Source organism: Hyperolius riggenbachi, chromosome 3, assembly GCF_040937935.1.
Source record: "Hyperolius riggenbachi isolate aHypRig1 chromosome 3, aHypRig1.pri, whole genome shotgun sequence".
Lineage (NCBI taxonomy): Eukaryota > Metazoa > Chordata > Amphibia > Anura > Hyperoliidae > Hyperolius > Hyperolius riggenbachi.
Window position 1 is genome coordinate 396,354,345 of NC_090648.1, and position 18,340 is coordinate 396,372,684.

The following is an 18,340-nucleotide window of genomic DNA, read 5'->3' on the forward strand; positions in this document are numbered from 1 at the left end:
AGCAAGCTTTTTATGGCAGATACCACACTCTGTTCCTTGAACTCTGAATCTGAGTGACATGGGGTCTGTAACACAAAGGGAGAGAGAGCCCCAGTATTAATAGAGTACATTGTGTCTTATAAAAAAAAAAAAGCTTGCCTCTTAAAACTGACATCAAAAGACCTTACCTGGTCTGTGTTCAGGTGTGCCTCGGCGCCCCTGCCCTGAGTGGAGGTGTCCTCCACTGCGGATGGCAGAGGGAATGTGCTGCAGTCAGCCGTGCCGCGTCTTGATTAGAATAGACACTGTCGGTTTGATTAAAATAGACACTGTCAGCGTTCCACCTGAGGCTCTGGGTCTACCTTCCCTTCAGGCGGAAGTACGGGAACGCCACCAGTGACAACTTCCGCCCCAGCCTCTGTTGGATAATGCCGCCCCTCCCTCAAGCGCTGGGCATACAGTCGTGAGCGGAGGGGAATCTGACCCGCAGGGATGCGTCTGCATGTGCAGGGTCCCTTGCTCCAGCCACCACTCTGCTCCGATCCTGTGCCACTCTCTTCAGATCGCTTGGAGGTTTTCCCCACAGGCAGGCATGGATGGCTGGCCTTACCCTTGGGCCTCCTGCAGCCCAGAGATTGCATCCTGTCTGTCCAAGGGATAGGAAAGCACTGAGGTTAGTGGGAGGATGCGGCTATTTAATTGCATCTTGTGCTTTGTGTCCCCTTGGCAGGCGGGGCAATCTCATTGTTCACCTGTAGTGGAAGCAAGAAGAAAAATGCACCTTTATTTCCAAAAAATATTGGCGCCATACACTGATAGGGACAGAATTTAAATGGTGTAATAACCGGGACAAATGGGCAAATAAAATACATAGGTTTTAATTACGGTAGCATGTATTATTTTAAAGCTAGTAAATAAAAAGGAAGTAGTGCACAAAGCGAGACAAAACCAAAACTAGACTAGTATATATTCGGTACAAAAATCTTCACTTTATTCTAACAACATTCAATAAAATTTGGACTGGATGTCAGACAAAAATGCAAAAACCCACCCACCCACTAATAAAACCCAAAAGTCCAAGGAGCGAGGACCATGTAATAGATAGTTGCTGTGGACACAAAAAATAGAAAAGTCATGAAGGGGGGCAGTTCATTCAGTCACGATCATGATGCTAATGAATACTCCAATATGTAGCCAATGATGCCTATCTCCAACTTAATATCTTTCTGAACTGATGTCTCCAGATTCAATTCAAAGGTAGAAAAGTCCCACTCGCAGACTTGTAAGATAGGCAGGTTAGGCAGTCATGCAGATGGCAAAGTTGGCAGGGTTAGCAGAGGAGAGGACTAGCAGACAGTGTTACAAGCAAAGACGAATTAAGCTGGATTTGCAAGCAGTAGATAACAGCTCTAATGGCATAGCTCAGACAGTCCTTTACCAAGCAAGCAGACAGTAACCGTCTTGATAATTATTGAGCGTATAGCTCATGCGGTTTGCACTCACGGTTATTATAGTCTGTCCATATCCTCCTCCTCAATGCCGCTCCATGTCCGTGACTCGCGTTGGCTTAATAGCATGAATTCACGCTGATAGAGGGACGCTGAGCCGCTGGCACGGCATAGGTCCCGCAACTGCCCAAATTCCTCCGCGTGGATACTTCCGTATAACGGTTTCCAAGAGGTTCACATGCATTTGGATAAGGCAGGTCCTCAAGCTCCGCCCACCGACCGGTTTTGCGCTTGCGCGCTTCCTCAGGGTATGGCCATGACATGACTGACAAGTCTGTTTTATACTTTAATTAGTCCGCCTCCAAGGCGGAGTGATTCAGATGAGGGTGTTCAGTCCGTACAGAGCGCCGATCAGAGCAAGGGAAACAAGTGGCAGATCGATACTGCCTACCGTCCAATTCTTTACAGGGTCCCACCACAGAGCACTGACACACTAAGCTATAGGGAAGGGGACAGTAGTTCGTAGTACTTGACAGGGAACACTAGTCATACCTGACCACTATTCTCAACACTCAACTTCCTGGATGGAGTTACCTTAAAAAAGCGGAAGAAGCTTCCAGCTAGGGTAGGCGGAATCTCACTAATTTTACTCACTTATTTTAAAGCTAGAATTGCCTAAAATTGCGAAATAATGAATTTTTTAAATTTTTCTTAATATTCCCATTTACAATTAATTTATAAAAAAAAAAGAATGCTTGGCAAAATCTACCACCCAAAGAAAGCCTAAATTGGTGGTGGAAAAAATAAGATATAGAATTGTTCACACCCCATTCACCATCTCAGGAACACTACTTATTCTACTGGGCACAGATGACATCTGTACATTACTAGATCAGCCAACATACCAGAAAATAAAACATACTGGACAAAATAGAAGGTTTGTGAATGAAATTAAACAAGAAGTTAACTTGCTATTCGCCTACCTGGACCAGCAATATCCGTTTTCTCAATTAATTTATTGGATGGAAGATTTTTAACAATTTTATCAGCAATTTCTCGAGGGCTCACTTTTTGTTCTTTTGCTTTCAACATCTGAAACAAAATTTAAAAGCACACAAATAAAGTTCATCTTTCATGATTTCTTGCTATGTATGGTAACAAAGCTATATTATGTGCATAATATAAAACTAAAGAGTAGCGATGGGCTTCCGAGTAGGAAGCCGAAAGGAGGAAGTGTGGTAGGAAGTCTTGCAATACGTCCCATAGGTCGCGTGCGAGTTCAGACGCATAGAAGCCGACAGACTTCTGGGTAAGTAAACCCCTGTCTCCCATGCGCACACCTGAGGTAATTAAGCCTCATTTTAATTCAGAATTCGAGTGGCTTCCTACTCGAAAGCCGATCACTACTAAAAAGCACTTAAGGTTTAGTAAGAATGATAATCAAATCTTAGGGTTGTTTTCCACTGCAAATCATGAAAAAAATAAAATCACAATATAATCCAATAGCGGACTTTGCACTTTTGCAGCATGCGATATTCTGTGTTTTTGTGCAATCTGCAATAGCATTTTTCGATTTTCACTGAATAGGCTAGGGGAAAAAATTGCATAGTTGCTGCTGGCTGTTGAACTTGAAAGAAGAGGTTTTTTTTTTTTAAAATTATTATTTTATAGGCTACAAAGCATGCAGAAAGAGCCATGCGTGCCTCTGGACAATCAAGTATTAAGTAAAAAACAAAAACAAAAAAACACTTTCTTTTTTGCCACTTCTGGTTCTGGAGAATTCTGCTGCTGCTAGGAAGTTTGTAGCCTCATGTTCTCTTTAGCCAGGACAGAGAAAGTGACAGGACAACAGGAAATATACAAAACTAAGGATAAGGGAAGGTGCACATTCAGCTTAAAAACTTACTCTTTAATCTTCATCCATCCAAGTCAGGTTACAGCACCATTTCAAGCAGGAGAGTGGTACAAAGCAGTGGGGGTCATGACTCCTACTGCTTTGTACCCCTCTCCTGCTTGAAATGGTGTTGTAACCTGCTGATTTTTAATGGAAGAAGATTAAAGAGTATTTATATTAAATGGCTGCACACTGGAGACCACAAACTTACACCTACCTGGGGCTGGAAATTAACCAAACGGGGAGCTTTAAACCAGCAGAGGCCCTGAAGGAAAAAGCCTGCAGAACGTTTTATGCCATCAGAAGGCAACTTTACCACCTAAAACCACCGGTGAGAGTCTGGGTTAAAATATTCAACAGCATCATCACCCCAATCCTGCTCTATAGCAGTGAGATATGGGGCCCGGTCACCTACCCTGACCAATCAAAATGGGACTCCAGCCCAACAGAAATTTTCCATCTAGAGTTCTGCAAGTATCTTCTCCAAGTCCATCGCAGCACTTCAAACTCAGCTTGCCGGGCAGAGCTAGGCAGATTCCCACTATGGCTGACTATCCAGCAGAGGGCGCTCTCATACTGGGCGCATATACAGAGCAGCAGCTCCAGCACTTACCACCATAAAGCCTCACTGAGCCAGGGTGGCGAGGCCATACCACGCGCTTTGAAACAAAGCGTCAACAGCCAGCCCAGCCAAGACCACCAACACAGGCTGACAAAAGCCCAAATAAAAGGAACGATAGAAAGCTGCAAGGACCGATACCTAGAGGAATGGAGAAGGGACATAAAGAACTCCCAGAAACTCGCTGTCTATCAATCACTACAGAGGGAGTACACAATGGCTCCCTATCTGGAGGCGCTACACCACCACAAAGAGACAGGCCTTGAGCCTGTACCGTCTGAGTGCCCACAACCTGGAGATAGAGACAGGGCGACACAGACAGACATGGAAGCCCCGGGAGGAGAGACTGTGCAGGCAATGTGACCAGGGGGTCCTGGAGGATGAGGCCCACTTCCCGTTACACTGCAGCAAATATACACCGCTGAGGACTGCCCACTTCCAGAGACTCTCCGCCCACATCCCAGATTTCAACTCCACAGATGAGGAGAGGAAACTCTATATCCTACTGGGGGAAGAGGAAAAAACTGTGCAAATAGCAGCCCGATATATCACTGCCTGCCGCCAACTGAGAGGAACATGATACCACATGGACTGTATAACCCCATACTCCCCTCCTCTATGGACTGTATACCTATACCCCCTCCCCTATGGACTATATATCTCATCCCCCCATACCATCCATTACATCCTCCACACTCCTATGGACTGTTTACCTATATCCTTCCCTTATTCCCCAAATCCCCCCCCCCCCCCATGGTAATGTTTTGTTTTGCTTTGGCAATGCTAAATGTATTTGGTCCTGCCAATAAAGCTTTTTTGGATTTGGAGTAAGTTTTAAAGCCAAAAGTGCTCCTTCGCTTTTCCTTGGTTTTGTATGCAGTTTATCTTTTTGAAAGCTGCACTTTGCTGTGATAAAGTGAACACCTCCAGTGCACCAGTATGCTTTCTTTACTTGTGACAATAGGACAACAGGAAATCTCATTTTTATGGCAATAACGCATCAAAATTAGCATAGCACAGCATTTTGTATGTGGTTTTCCTAAATCCCTATACTTTTTATCATAAACAATCCTAAAAGCAAATGTGTTTGAAAATGTGCAGTGGGATTGGCTCAAGAGGGTCTTGCAGTTCTGGGGGTTTTAGGGCACTCTTAAATGCTATTAGACCAATATACACCTCCCAAGAGCTCAAATAGTGTAGCAAGTATACGTTCGAAAACAGATATTACTAGAAAAAGGAGAGTCATTCCATGTCAAATCAACACAGTTTTGTATGAAAATCTGCCTTAAAAACTTGAATTACCAATGTTTCCATACCAAGGACAACCTGATGCACGTGGTCAGGAAAAATGCCACGCCACTTTATACCAATATTTGCCTTTATGCTGACCCAATGACCCATCTCACGCAACGCTGGCAAAACGCAAATCACTATTCCCCCCATCACCACAACACTCCTCGATAACAATATTCCCTACAAATGGGGTTTCCCAACTAAAATTCACGCTATTTCTGATAAGGACTCAGCAGAAAAGCTATTTCGAACCTGGGGCCTACACTTACGCAATAGTTCAGGGCAACAAAGTTCCTCCCCTAGCGTGTCCAAAGTCACTCCAGACTGGCACCATGTTCCGTGAGCTGTCTTACATGGCATTTTTAAGTACCTACTTTATCCTTATCTAGCCTGCAAGTCTTCACGGGTCAATACTCTAAAGGCTCATACACACATCAGACTATAGTCTTTGGAAAATGAAAGATCACAGACCAATCTTACCACCCTTCATGTAGTATGAGAGCCATACCTTCACAGTCTTTTCTATGGAGCTCTACTCCCCATCAGAAAAAAATCTTTGCAAGATGCTGCACACACAGATGCTGTACAGACACAAAAGATCAGCATCTGCAAAAGATTTGTTCCTGCCAAAGATCCGTTCCTGCAAATTGCATTCATAGTCTGAGATCTGCAGATCATCATCCACACCTTGTTTAACTGACATTCAGATCAGAATCATCTGCAGATCTGAAAATCCATCCTGGTGAATCTGATCTGCAGATGAATGTCTGTTAAACAAGGTGTGTATGATGATCTGCAGATATCAGACTATGAATGCATTTTGCAAGAACTGATCTTTTGCAGGAACGGATCTTTTGCACATACTGATCATTTGAATGTCTACAGCATCTTTGTGTGCAGTATCTTGCAAAAATTTCTGTCTGATGGGGAGTTCAGCTTCATAGAATAGACTGTAGGTATGGCTCTCATACTACATGGAAGGGGGTAAAATTGGTCCGTGATCTTTCATTTTCCAAAGACTATGGTCTGATGTGTGTATGAGCCTTTAGACTTCAGGTCCTGCACTCCACACTGAGTTTTCAATTACAGTAAACATGTTCATACTATATGTTGCTTCAGTTCATTTACTTATCTCACCTGGTTTATTCAAACTACGTTCCTCACACCCAGTCACCTTACCTCCCGCTTCCCAAAAACCCTATCTAGAGGCTACTTAACATGTGAGCACAAACTACTTTGGAAATCACATCACCTACCTCCTGATGTCCCTTAAATTTTGTCCCTCTCATTTGACAGACTAATGGCAGATCCTGATTTGCAAAATCAAGTGTGTGTGTGTGGTGTGTGGTGTGTGTGTGTGTGTGTGTGTGTGTGTTTTTTTTTTACTGCCACAAACATGAATCAATTTTATTGGAATTCCATGTGAAAGACCAGTACAGAAGTGGAACGGAACTCATAACATCAGTTGTATGCAAACTTTTTGAGGCGTTACTAAGAGATACTATACATGACTTTATAGTAGAAAATCTTATTTAACCTCCTTGGCGGTAATCCCGAGCTGAGCTCGGGGTATGCCGCCGGAGGTCGCCGCTCAGGCCCTTCTGGGCCGATTTTCGTTCTGAAAAAAGCAGCACACGCAGCCGGCACTTTGCCAGCCGCGTGTGCTGCCCGATCGCCGCCGCTCCGCGCCGATCCGCCGCGTGCAGCGGCGAAAGAGGGTCCCCCCAGCCGCCCGAGCCCAGCGCAGCTGGAACAAACAGTTCCGGCCGGCGCTAGGGGCTGGATCGGGCGGCTCTGACGTCAGGACGTCGACTGACGTCCATGACGTCACTCCGCTCGTCGCCATGGCGACGAGGAAAGCGAAACAAGATAGGCCGCTCCTTGCGGCCTATCTTGTTACTTTCGATTGCCGGAGGCGATCGAAAGTACGCTTCTGGAGCGCCCTCTAGTGGGCTTTCATGCAGCCAACTTTCAGTTGGCTGCATGAAATATTTTTTTTTTTTATTTAAAAAAAACCACATTGCAGCCTCCCTGGCAAAATAAATAAACCGCCAGGGAGGTTAACAGCATCAACATGGGTTTACTAAAGACAGGTCCTGTTTGACTAACATGCTCAGCTTTTATGAGGTAGTGAACGCTACTATGGATATTGGGAATGCTGTAGATATGATATACTTGGACTTTGCAAAGGCCTTCCGACACTGTTCCCCACAAAAGTCTGGTGCAAAAGTTGAGGATGCAAGGACTGGGGAAGAGTCTGTGTGCATGGATAGGGAACTGGCTAATGGACAGAAAACAAAGAGTTGTGGTCAATGGATCGTACTCCAAATGGTTACTGGGTCCAGTGCTCTTCAATTTATTTATTAATGACCTAGTAGATGCAGTAGTGAGCAATGTTGCTATTTTTGCAGAGGATACAAAATTGTGCAGAATCATCAACTCTCAGGAAGATAGTGTCATATTGCAACAGGGTCTGGATAGGATGGCTATATGGGCACATACATGGTAGATGAAATTCAATGCTGAAAAATGTAATGTCATTAATTTTGGTCGTACCAATGGTCTAGCACCATACAAAATAAATAGGATACAGTTGGGGACATCAAACTTGGAGAAGGACTTAGGAATACTCATCGACAACAAGTTAAATAATCATACTCAATGCAAAGCCGCTGCAGCTAAAGCTAACAAAATTTTGGGATGCATTAAAAGGGAAATAAAAACTCGAGATGCTAGCATAATATTGCCCCTGTTTAACTCTCTAGTAAGGCCACATCTGGAATATGCAATTCAGTTCTGGGCACCACATTAAAAAAAAAAAAAAAAAAAAAATGATATTGCAGTTTTAGAGCAGGTGCAGAGACGAGCAACAAAATTGATACGTGGGATGGAGAGTCTCGCTTACCAAGAAAGGTTAGATAAACTGGGTTTATTTAGTCTAGAGAAAAGACGCCTTAGAGGGGATCTAATTAACATGTATAAATACATCAGAGGGATATATATAGTAGCTTGGTGGATGAGCTTTTTGTAGGCCTTCTCAAAGGACTAGAGGACATGATCTGCACATGGAGGAAAAACGTTTTAGCCATTTATTTAGGAAAGGGTTCTTTACACTAAGAGTGATTAAGATGTGGAATGCATTGCCACAGGAAGTCGTTATGGCAAACTCTATACCTGCATTTAAAGGGGGCTTAGATGCTTTCCTTGCGTTGAAATGGCTACAATTACTAGGTAATGCCTAATTATGTTGATCCAGGGATTTTATCTGATTGCCATCTGGAGTCGGGAAGGAATTTTTTTCCCTTTTGGGGCCGATTGGCCCATGCCCTGCGCATGTGCAGCCAGGGCCACAACCCCCCTCATCCTGCTCCCGCCGTTGGGCGAGTCCTGCGCAGGCTGCTCAGTGCATCCAGACTGCCGCATCTGAAGCCTTACTAACACAAAGGATTGTAGACTAACGGAACTGCCTGGGAGGACATCGAGGGAGCCCACGGAGTTCATGGAGATGGAGGAGGCCCCAGGTAAGCATAGATTCTTCTAATTCCTTCATCTCCGGATTATTTTAAGATTCCTTTGAGTAGGTGGTCTAAAGCTAGCCACACACTAGTAGACTGCCACCCAATGTGGCAAAATGATTGATCCCTCTCTGACTTGAATACAGTGCAAAGGTATGGGCCTTCGGTCAACTGCCTTTCCAACCCCTCACCCTGTCCGATCAATAGTTTAGAGCAGGGATGTCAAACCGGTCCTTCGAGGGCCGAGGTCCTCACACATTTTTGACACAGCTCAAATTGATTGATGGGTCTGAATCAGGAAAGGTGTGGTCCATCAGGTAGAACACATTCCTCTATTTCTCAGTCCATCCTAAACACTGGCATGGAACTGGCCCTTTCAGGCCTGGAGTTCGACACCTGTGGTTTAGATTGACAGATTTTTCTCTTCACTTTTTTTTTTCTTAAACACTATAGGCACTCCTTACTAGCTGTAGGAGCCAAGCACTTTAATATAAAATTAATCATGTTAAGAACTATGCTCAGTGTAGGGCATTAAACGTTTAAAGTGAACCTAGGTGGATCTTTGGGGGGCAGATGGGACATAAAGGCATGTTCTGTGCCTCATGACATGCCTCTACGTTCCCACACCGCCACCTATAGCGCCCCCCCCCCAAGATTAGTGACAATATTTGTCGCCATCTCGGAGGTAAACAAAGAGAGAGGGATTTCCTGTTCAAATTGCCTGCCAGAGGCGTTCCTGCGGGGTTTCCAGGGCTGCAATTGGGCAGCCCTCTCTTCCTAGCCATGACTCCTGCCGCTCCCTACACACTGTGAGACACACACTCCTTGTAGCATCATGACCTATAGGTCACGAAAGTGAAAGGGGGCCAGTGCGGCCCATAGGAGCCGTGTTTTTTTTCCGCTACCTGATCCACTCAGCCCTCCGGATCAGGTAGCCTACTTTTTTTGAGCCCACCACAGGCTCTCTTTAAACAGTTTTATTAGCTTACATTCTAGTGAGCCACACATTTCTCAAATGAAGAATGAAAAATCCATTTTACCTGAGTCATTGCCATAGCACTGTTGCACTGATAGTCGCCAAATCTTGGTTGCTGGCTTGGAGTAACAGCCAAAGGTACATTAGCCAATTCAGGATATGCAGCTCTGATAGACTTTCCAAATATTTCTTGGAGGTGGAGGTTGATGTTGATCATACTTTTAACAGATTTGTTTTGCTCTTCTTCTAGACTCTGGAAATTTTAAAGGGGGGGGAGTTGTAAGTAGTAGACATAAAAGTGAATGCAAAACGCAAGACCTTCCAGTGTACCTAAACTGAGGTGACATAGTGAGAAACATGGGTACATATACCATTCAATTAAAGATTTAAAAGTACAGCGTTCTGTATTTAGCCTTCTCCCCAGAATTTTTTTCCAGCTGGGTGCCATGAAAAAAATTGACAAGTGGGGCAGGGAAAGTTCTCCCATACAGCATTACATTGCAGCCTAGCAGCCCCCCCCCCCATACAAGGAATCATGGCAGTCTATTGGGCCACCTCCTCTATATACCGTATTTCGCATCGTATAAGACGCTCCGGAATATAAGACGCACCTAGGTTTAGAGGGCAAAAACCAGGGAAAAAAATATAAACTAAACCTGGTGCGTCCATATTCCAGGAGCGCCTTGTACATGACCTCCACCAAATGGTGTCCTCCTGTGTCCCCATGTCTCCCCCAGGTATCCCCCTGTCACCCCCAGGTGTCATTGCTGTACCCCATGTGTCAGTGCTGTACCCCCAGGTGTTGTCCTGTCACCCCATGTGTCCTGTCATGTCCAAGTGTCCCCCTGTCTCCCCCTAAGTGTCCCCCTGTCAGCCCTATGTGTCATCCTCTCTCCTCCAAGTGCCTCCTCCACTATGTGTCCTGCTGCGAGTCCCCCCCCCCCCCCCCCCACTTGTCTCTACCCCCTCCTGTGTCTCCGGGTCCCTGTGTGTCTGCTGTGGCCGGGTCCCGACCGTGTGAGAAGCGGCAGAAGCTTACCTCCTCCATCTTACCCGCGGCGATTGAAGACATCCGGCTCCTGTGTGCGGCTACCTCTAGTGCCGGCTTGTAATGACGCGTAATTGATGACGGGTCATTACAAGCCGTACGCAAGTTTATCTATCTACACACACATACAGCTTGTGATTCAGTCACTGCTGCAGCCATAGGTCAGCAGTGCTGCCAGGCAACTGGTATTGTTTAAAAGGAAACATCCATATCCTTCTCAGTTAAGGTTCCCTTTAACAGTTTCACAGCATCAGATTTTTGTTTTTCTTACCAAAGCATCATTTTTAGCTGCATTTTTAGCTAAGCTCCACCCATCAAAGTAAAAAAAGTCCAGGCTATTTTTCCCCGAAGCTGTGCAGAGCATGATGGGATTTCCTGTTATTCACGTTCCCTAGCAACTGGGAGAGGCGCTCAGGACACAGGACAGTTGGAACTGCGTCTCATGCTCCCTGTCACCCCCTTTCAACCAAAAAGATGGCTGCCATCATGAAATCAAATATTTGCCTGTTCTTTAAAAACATTGTGGGTAAGAGATTATATTACCCATCTATATTATTTAACATAACTAATGTAACTGAATGACAGTATGTTTGTTTAGGCTGGAGTTCCTCTTTAAGTCATGTGCCCTCAATTACTCAGAGTAGCTGGGCAGCCAACTTAATGCCCAGCTTGGTTTCACCCCCCTAATCTCCCCTTTTTCTAGTTGCACCAAACCGTCAAAGTTTTTTTCCTGTTTGGTTCAGTTTTAGGACAGCTAGGTTGCTAGGCAATCTCCTTCACCCACCTCAAATCCAGGAATTTATGAATAAGTGGTGAAGGGGCACCTTTTTTCTTTTTGGAGGGTAAATATGTTTAGTTCAGGCTTCCTCCAGTTAGGCTGAAGCAGGGTGGGTCTAGGTACCTGGAAGTGTTGGGTGCCTTTGGGATAGTGAGGGGAGGGAGTTAATGGGTACACATGGTCTCCACTTTCTTGGTTAGGTTCAGCCACATCTACCTCAAAGATCCCCTTTTCTTTTTCCAATCCAAAGGGACTATAACTCTGCATCAATATTTCATTCTGTGGTATGTGTGGGAACTTGGAACTGCATTAGAGATCTCGTTTTTAATTTTCTTCAAAAATATAATCCCCATATAGTGATATTAGTTGGAACCTATCTTATGGGAAATAGAGTTCTAACACTTAAAAAACCCTGGGTAGGATCATATTACAACTCTACAAATTCCACTTACTCAGGAGGAGTTAGTATTTTGGTCACGAAAACCCTACCATTCCAATTGCTAGACCTAGAACTGGATCAAATGGGTCGATATGTCATTGTACACGCCAAGATCCACAATGTTACTTTAGTTCTTACTGGGCTTTATAACCCCCCTCCTGCAACTCCTGATCTGCTCTACCAAACTCTTAAATATAGGTTGCTTATAGGCGACTAATATTGTCCCTTCGACTATCCTAGATAGGTTAACACCTGGAACCTCTGAATCACAATCACTACAAGATTGGGCACAGGTTCACTCCCTGACAGATGTTTGGAGATGGAAATACGCCACTGAACCAGGCTTTACTCAGTCATTCAGCCTCTTTCTACTCTCCAATTGGGGATGGTGTATCGTCCACGCTGTTCGCGCTGGCTTAGCGCATTCATGCAGCGGCACAAGCCACACCCTGATGAAGCCCATTGGGCGAAACATGTAGGTGGGAGGAGCTACAGGAGGCCGGCCTCGCCCACTGCTACGAACCCACGCCGCTCTGAGAGCGTTCTCTGCCGCCATCACTGCTGCCGCTGCATGAAAGCGCTAAGCCAGCGCGAACGATACACCATCCCCAATTGGTGAGAAGCTAAAGCGGGCATCTAAGCTGAAAAAACGGCTACCACAGATCCACTGGGATATGTAAGATACAGGGGAAGTCCTCCCCCTTTCCCTTCTCGTTTTGAACAAAACAGAAAGTGCTTTGACACGCTGCCTTATTATGCTGCTGCAACTAACATTACTGCTATAACCTACCTATGTCTATCCTTATTCTTGCATTGCTGAAAGCTGCTATTTGATCTATTGCTATGCAGTGGACACTTGAACTTTCAAGCATCTCTATTGTGGCTGATATGTGGAGGTGATAATTTCATCTATATAAATGGCAACCAGAATTATAACTTGAAGCTTGCACTGCTAACTCTTATCTGGACTGGCCAGTCACTCACTTTCTCATGTTATTATAAATCAAGGAAAGCTCAGGACTGCTATGTAGGAGGAATTCCCCCTTTGGTTTGCTTACCCAGAGCTCTGTGGTTCACTATATATATATATATATATATATATATATATATATATATATATATATATATATATATATATATATATATATATATATATATATATATATATATATATATATATATATATATATATATATATATATACACACACATGCAATTGCTTCTTTTCCAGCAGTATGATGTAGATGGATGAATGTGGAGCGTGCGTGGGATGCAGGGGCTGCCAGGGTATTCCAGTCTCCAAGTGTTTTTAGTGTTTTTATTGGAATCTCTTGATATGGTATGTCATTGCTGCTAATTTTCTATTAATAAAGTTTTGTATGTGACAAAGTGAGGCCTGGGTTAAACTTTTTCTGGTGGAGGTTTTTGCAGATTCAGTAATCTGAGTTTAGGCCCGCAAATATCTGATACTTCTGCTTGTGCAGTGTGGTTATGTGCATAGCGGAAAGATAATAAGATATTTTGTCACTTGAAGACCGACATCTAAATAACTACAGCTTCCTGTAGACAGGGAGGGGAATTGCCTTGCCAAATTTTAAAGTCTACTATTGGGCAGCGGTACTTCATACAATATACTGGTGATTTTCACAATCAGAATATAATCCTGCAACAGTACTAGAAGGTTCCATTTACTCAATGGGCTTAGAGAGGGGGGGGGGGGGGGGGTCGGGAGGGGGGAGATTGGGAGGGAGGGGGAGGAGGGGGATAGGCCGCCCGCAACAGCCACAATAGAAGGGGGATCCCCTCACCCGCACAGAGGGGGATCCCCCGCCCGCAACAGCCACAATAGAAGGGGGATCCCCCTGCCCGCACAGAGGGGGATCCCCTGCCCGCAACAGCCACCATATAAAGGGGTTCCCCCCCCGCCCGCACAGAGGGGGATCCCCCGCCAGCGCAGCCTCCACATACAAGGGGGATCCCCCGCACATTCTCTGCCCCGCTGGCTGCCCAGGGATTCCCTAGGGTGGCTGGATGCTTGTTCTGCACACTGTGGGTAGCACAGATCGCTACCCACAGCGTGCTGGGGGGGGGGGGGGGGGGGAGGATCGGGAGGGGGACATCTGGCTACCTATAAATCTGGCTAGACACCTGGCTCACTATATACCTGGCTAAACATCTGGCTCACTATATACCTGGCTAAACATCTGGCTCACTATATGCCTGGCTAAACACCTGGCTCACTATATACCTGGCTAAACACCTGGCTCACTATATACCTGGCTAAACACCTGGCTCAGTATAACCCTGGCTAAACATCTGGCTCACTATATACCTGGCTAACTATACCTGGCTAACTATACCTGGCTGCACATCTGGCTAACTATACATCTGGCTAACTATACCTGGCTGCACATCTTCTACCTATACATCTGGGTCTTATACTCACCATTGGCATGCTGATCCCTCGTCGCGTACCTCTGATAGCTTCCCCAGTGTCTTCTTCCATGTCCCTTGGCGGATTTTGCTTCTCCCTCGGCGATCACATGTCCCCCGTTGATCGGCGTTTATGACACCAGGGTCACACAGCGTCAACATCTTGCAGAAAACACTTTTTTTTTTTAAATTGAATTTAATACAATAATCTGTATTGAATTTAATATAAAAAAAAATTGGTTGCAAAAAAAATGGTTGCAAATTATTGGAAATTAATTGAAACACTTTTTGCACGGAAATCCTGGGGAAACTGAACGCCAGGGTGGTTAAAGGTTGAGATTAAACTCATAAATACCTTGCACAGAACATGCATGCGATACTTCAACTTTGTGTTCTCTTCTCTTAACGCCTCTAAGCAAAAAGATGTGCTCACGAAATCAAAGTTTCTCAGCAGTTCAATCTCTGCACATAGAGACTTGACCTCCGCTTCCTAGCAAATCAAAAGGCAGAGCTAAAGTACAGCATTACAAAACATTTTCCTTCTATGGAATAGAATTATATACATGTTATGAATCATACAGAAAACTAATGCAACTGCCTGTAAAGCACAACAGCCAATTTTACCACTTAAGGCTCTTTCACATTAGGGCAGATTTTGTGCGTTAACGCAAACGGCTAACGTTTGCGTTAACCAAGGTAAAATGAAAGTCCATAGACTTTCATTTTACCTTTCACACCCGACGCTGCGCTTCAATGTGTTGCGGTTCCGACGCACCCGGGGCGCAGTTTTTCATCCAAAGCACCCGCGAGCCGGCGTTTTCCGTCGGGTTTACTTACCAGCTACCGCCGCTGATTGCGACGCACCGCAGATACCCGACGACACGCCGCAGGCAGACATCGCGTGCAGGAGAAAGGCTCCTGCACGCGTTGTCTAATGTGAAAGAGCCCTTAAAGGATACTCAAGGTGACATGAGGAGATAGACATGTGTGTGTACAGTAGGCCTGAACGATTTTAGGAAAAGATTGAATCGCACGATTTGTCAGAAATTGCGATTTCGATTCGATCCATGATTTTCTTCAAATGAAGCTTTAGCAGGCTGTAAGCCTCATTCAGAATTCTACTGTGCAAAGGAGGCGGGCGCTGAACTGTGATCCTGTAATTCCATTTCCTGAGCCTGATTGCCTGCCACACTATTTTTAACTGACAGGCCCAGCTAGCAATGGAGGGAGAGGGAAAACAAGGTAAAATAAAGTAAAGCTTTACTTGCCGGTGCACCGGCTTCTTCCAGCCACTAAAAGTCTACCTGAGGCAGCTTCCACTGTCCTGCAGAGGGAAACGAGTGAGAGCCTGTGGGCAGAGTCTGATGCCCGGCACCCACCCAGCTGATGACACGCTAGGCAGAGGAAGAAGCCAAAAGAGCTGATGACGGAGGAGGAGAGGCGGCGCACAGTGGGAGAATGAAGTTTGCAGGAGAACCGCCGGGAATGAGAGCCGCTGAGCTGCCGCGACTTGTACACAGAGCGGCGAGGGGGAGTGCAGAGCGGGAGGGCGCGGGATATCGTTAAAAAAAAAAAAAAAAAGCCACTGACGATCACAGAATCGACGCATCTGTGATCGCGATTTCGGTTTAAAAACGATAAATCGTTCAGGCCTAATGTACAGTGCCTAGCACAAATAACTGTGCTGTGGTGTTTTTTTTTTTCTTGCTCTGTCTGAAAGATATGGTAAGTATGTAAGTGACTGACTTATAAGTGACTATAGTGTGACCCTCACTAATAAGAAATTCCAACTTTCCTAGCAGAAAATGGCTTCAGAGCAGGAAAGAGAAAAAAAAAAAAAGGGGGACAATAGTACACAGATTTTAGCTCCGGCATAATTTAATGAATGTGTCATTGAGCAAAAATAATAAACAGTTAAAAAACTTAAAAAGTAGATTTAAACAAAATAAAACCATGGAATATCTTTAAAAAGTCATTTTTTAGTAGAAGATAAATACAATCGTTTATTTCATTAGTTTATTTTTGTCTCAGGTGTCCTTTAAGGAATGACATAGCGCCTTAACCTTTTGCCTACCATTTTTCTTTCAATGTGTGCTGCAGTGCCACGATCTTTTGTGCCTCCCACACCCTAATGCAGAGCTTAATATTTTGCCTAGCTTGGACAGAGGATCAACTCTCCTCTAACCTCACCGCGCAGAAGTAGTCAACAAACACAAGTCTGCATAGGGCAACACAGAAGAAATATCCAAAAAGCATATGCTAAACAGTCTATCAAGACATTTCGCAGATCATAGCTCAGATCCCAAAAACTTTTCTCATTCATGACAATTGAACATATATACCAGATATCTTCTCCCCCACAGATCAAATAACTCATCTAGGGAGATGTTTTGGATTTTCAATCTGAGAACTTTAAAAACAGAAGAGCTTAAAGAGACTCTGTAACAAATTTTTCAGCCTTAGTTCTTCTATCCTATAAGTTCCTATGCCTGTTCTAATCTGCTCTGGCTTACTGCAGTCTTTCCTAACTGCACTGCCTCTGTAATAAATCAATGTATCTTTCCTCTGTCCTGTTTGTCGGGCTAAGGCTTGATTGTGTGGAATGTGCAGGGCTGCTTGTGATTGGTAGAAGCGATACACACCCTCTGCAGGCCCCCTGCACACTCTGAATGACACACACTATGCTTAGCTGAGCCTATTAGAAGCTGGTTAGTTTGTAAACACTACCTAAAACTGTTAATTACAAGCCAGGATTGCAGCAGAGAGTGGCAGAAACAGCACAGAGGGGCACAGGAGAAAATAATGAATAGAATGGTATGCTTTTTATTGTAAGAATATTAGAGTACAGATTCTCTTTAAAGAGAACCCAAGATCACCCAGAGTGCTTAAAGCATTCCAAGATTGGCATACTGATGTGCCTGATCTAGAAGAAATAGAATGGATGGACATGTTGAAAGATGCGGGATCTTATCTTATCTCTATTAAGGGTAGACTTATTCAATTAAAATGTATTTACAGAATATACTGTACTCCTATACGACTGGCACATATGTATCCCGGAAGACCTGAATGTTGCCCTAGGTGTAATCAATCTCCAGCAAATTTCATTCATATGATTTGGATGTGTTCTCATTTGCAAACCTATTGGAATCAAATAAATTTCCTGCAAAAGATTTTTGAACAACCAATAACCTTTAATCCTAAAACACACTTACTGGGGATCGCTGGGGATACTGTACCTAAGAGGAGAATGGTGATTCTATGGGATCTCTTATGCTACTATGCCAGGAAAACTATTATAATTCATGGGATGCGACCAGATCCTCCGAAGTTAATAGACTGGGTACAAATGATAAATAATGCTCTACCATTTTACAAAGTAACATACATTCAGAGAAACTGTCCTCTCAAATTTGAAAGCATTTGTATCCCATGGATCGAATACCTAAAAGAACAAGGTATTGAATATCAGTCAAAGAAGCAATAGATCCATTGCAGATGGTTGCCATTACATGATCATGCAGGGTGGGACCGTAAAGGGGAAAGTGGGTGGGCAGGGTAGGATACTCTGTTTTAATTGGGATGTTTTGTTGTGAATGTAATTGAACATGTATTGTACTTGTATTGTTTACAAGAAAAAAATTAAACTTATTTGTTAAAGAGAACCCAAGGCGGGTTTTACAAATCCTAATTGCATACAGATGCTGGGTCTGCATATAGTGCCCATCCTCTGTTGCTATATTCTCTCCCCCCAGGCCCCCCCTGCACTCTACTATGCCCCCCCCCCCCCCAAGTAAACCGCTGTGCTAGCGACACATTTTGTCGCCACAAGGCTGTTTACATGTACACTGTCACTCTCCGCCACACAACCCCCTGCCTTCTGTATTTTGCTGCTCACCGCCCGTATCCCTTCCCTCC

The 18,340-nt window shown here is 44.5% G+C and overlaps 1 protein-coding gene across 1 annotated transcript in view; it reads right to left on the bottom strand.

Moving 5' to 3' along the window:
• RARS1 (arginyl-tRNA synthetase 1) overlaps positions 1–18,340 on the bottom strand; it is a 687,757-nt gene that overhangs the window by 642,202 nt on the left and 27,215 nt on the right. Inside the window, exons 2-4 of the mRNA XM_068277415.1 lie at positions 14,778–14,912; positions 9,789–9,977; positions 2,411–2,519 (exon numbers count right to left, since the gene is read on the bottom strand). Of these exons, the coding sequence (XP_068133516.1) occupies positions 2,411–2,519; positions 9,789–9,977; positions 14,778–14,912 (433 nt within the window). The remainder of the gene's footprint in view (positions 1–2,410; positions 2,520–9,788; positions 9,978–14,777; positions 14,913–18,340) is intronic.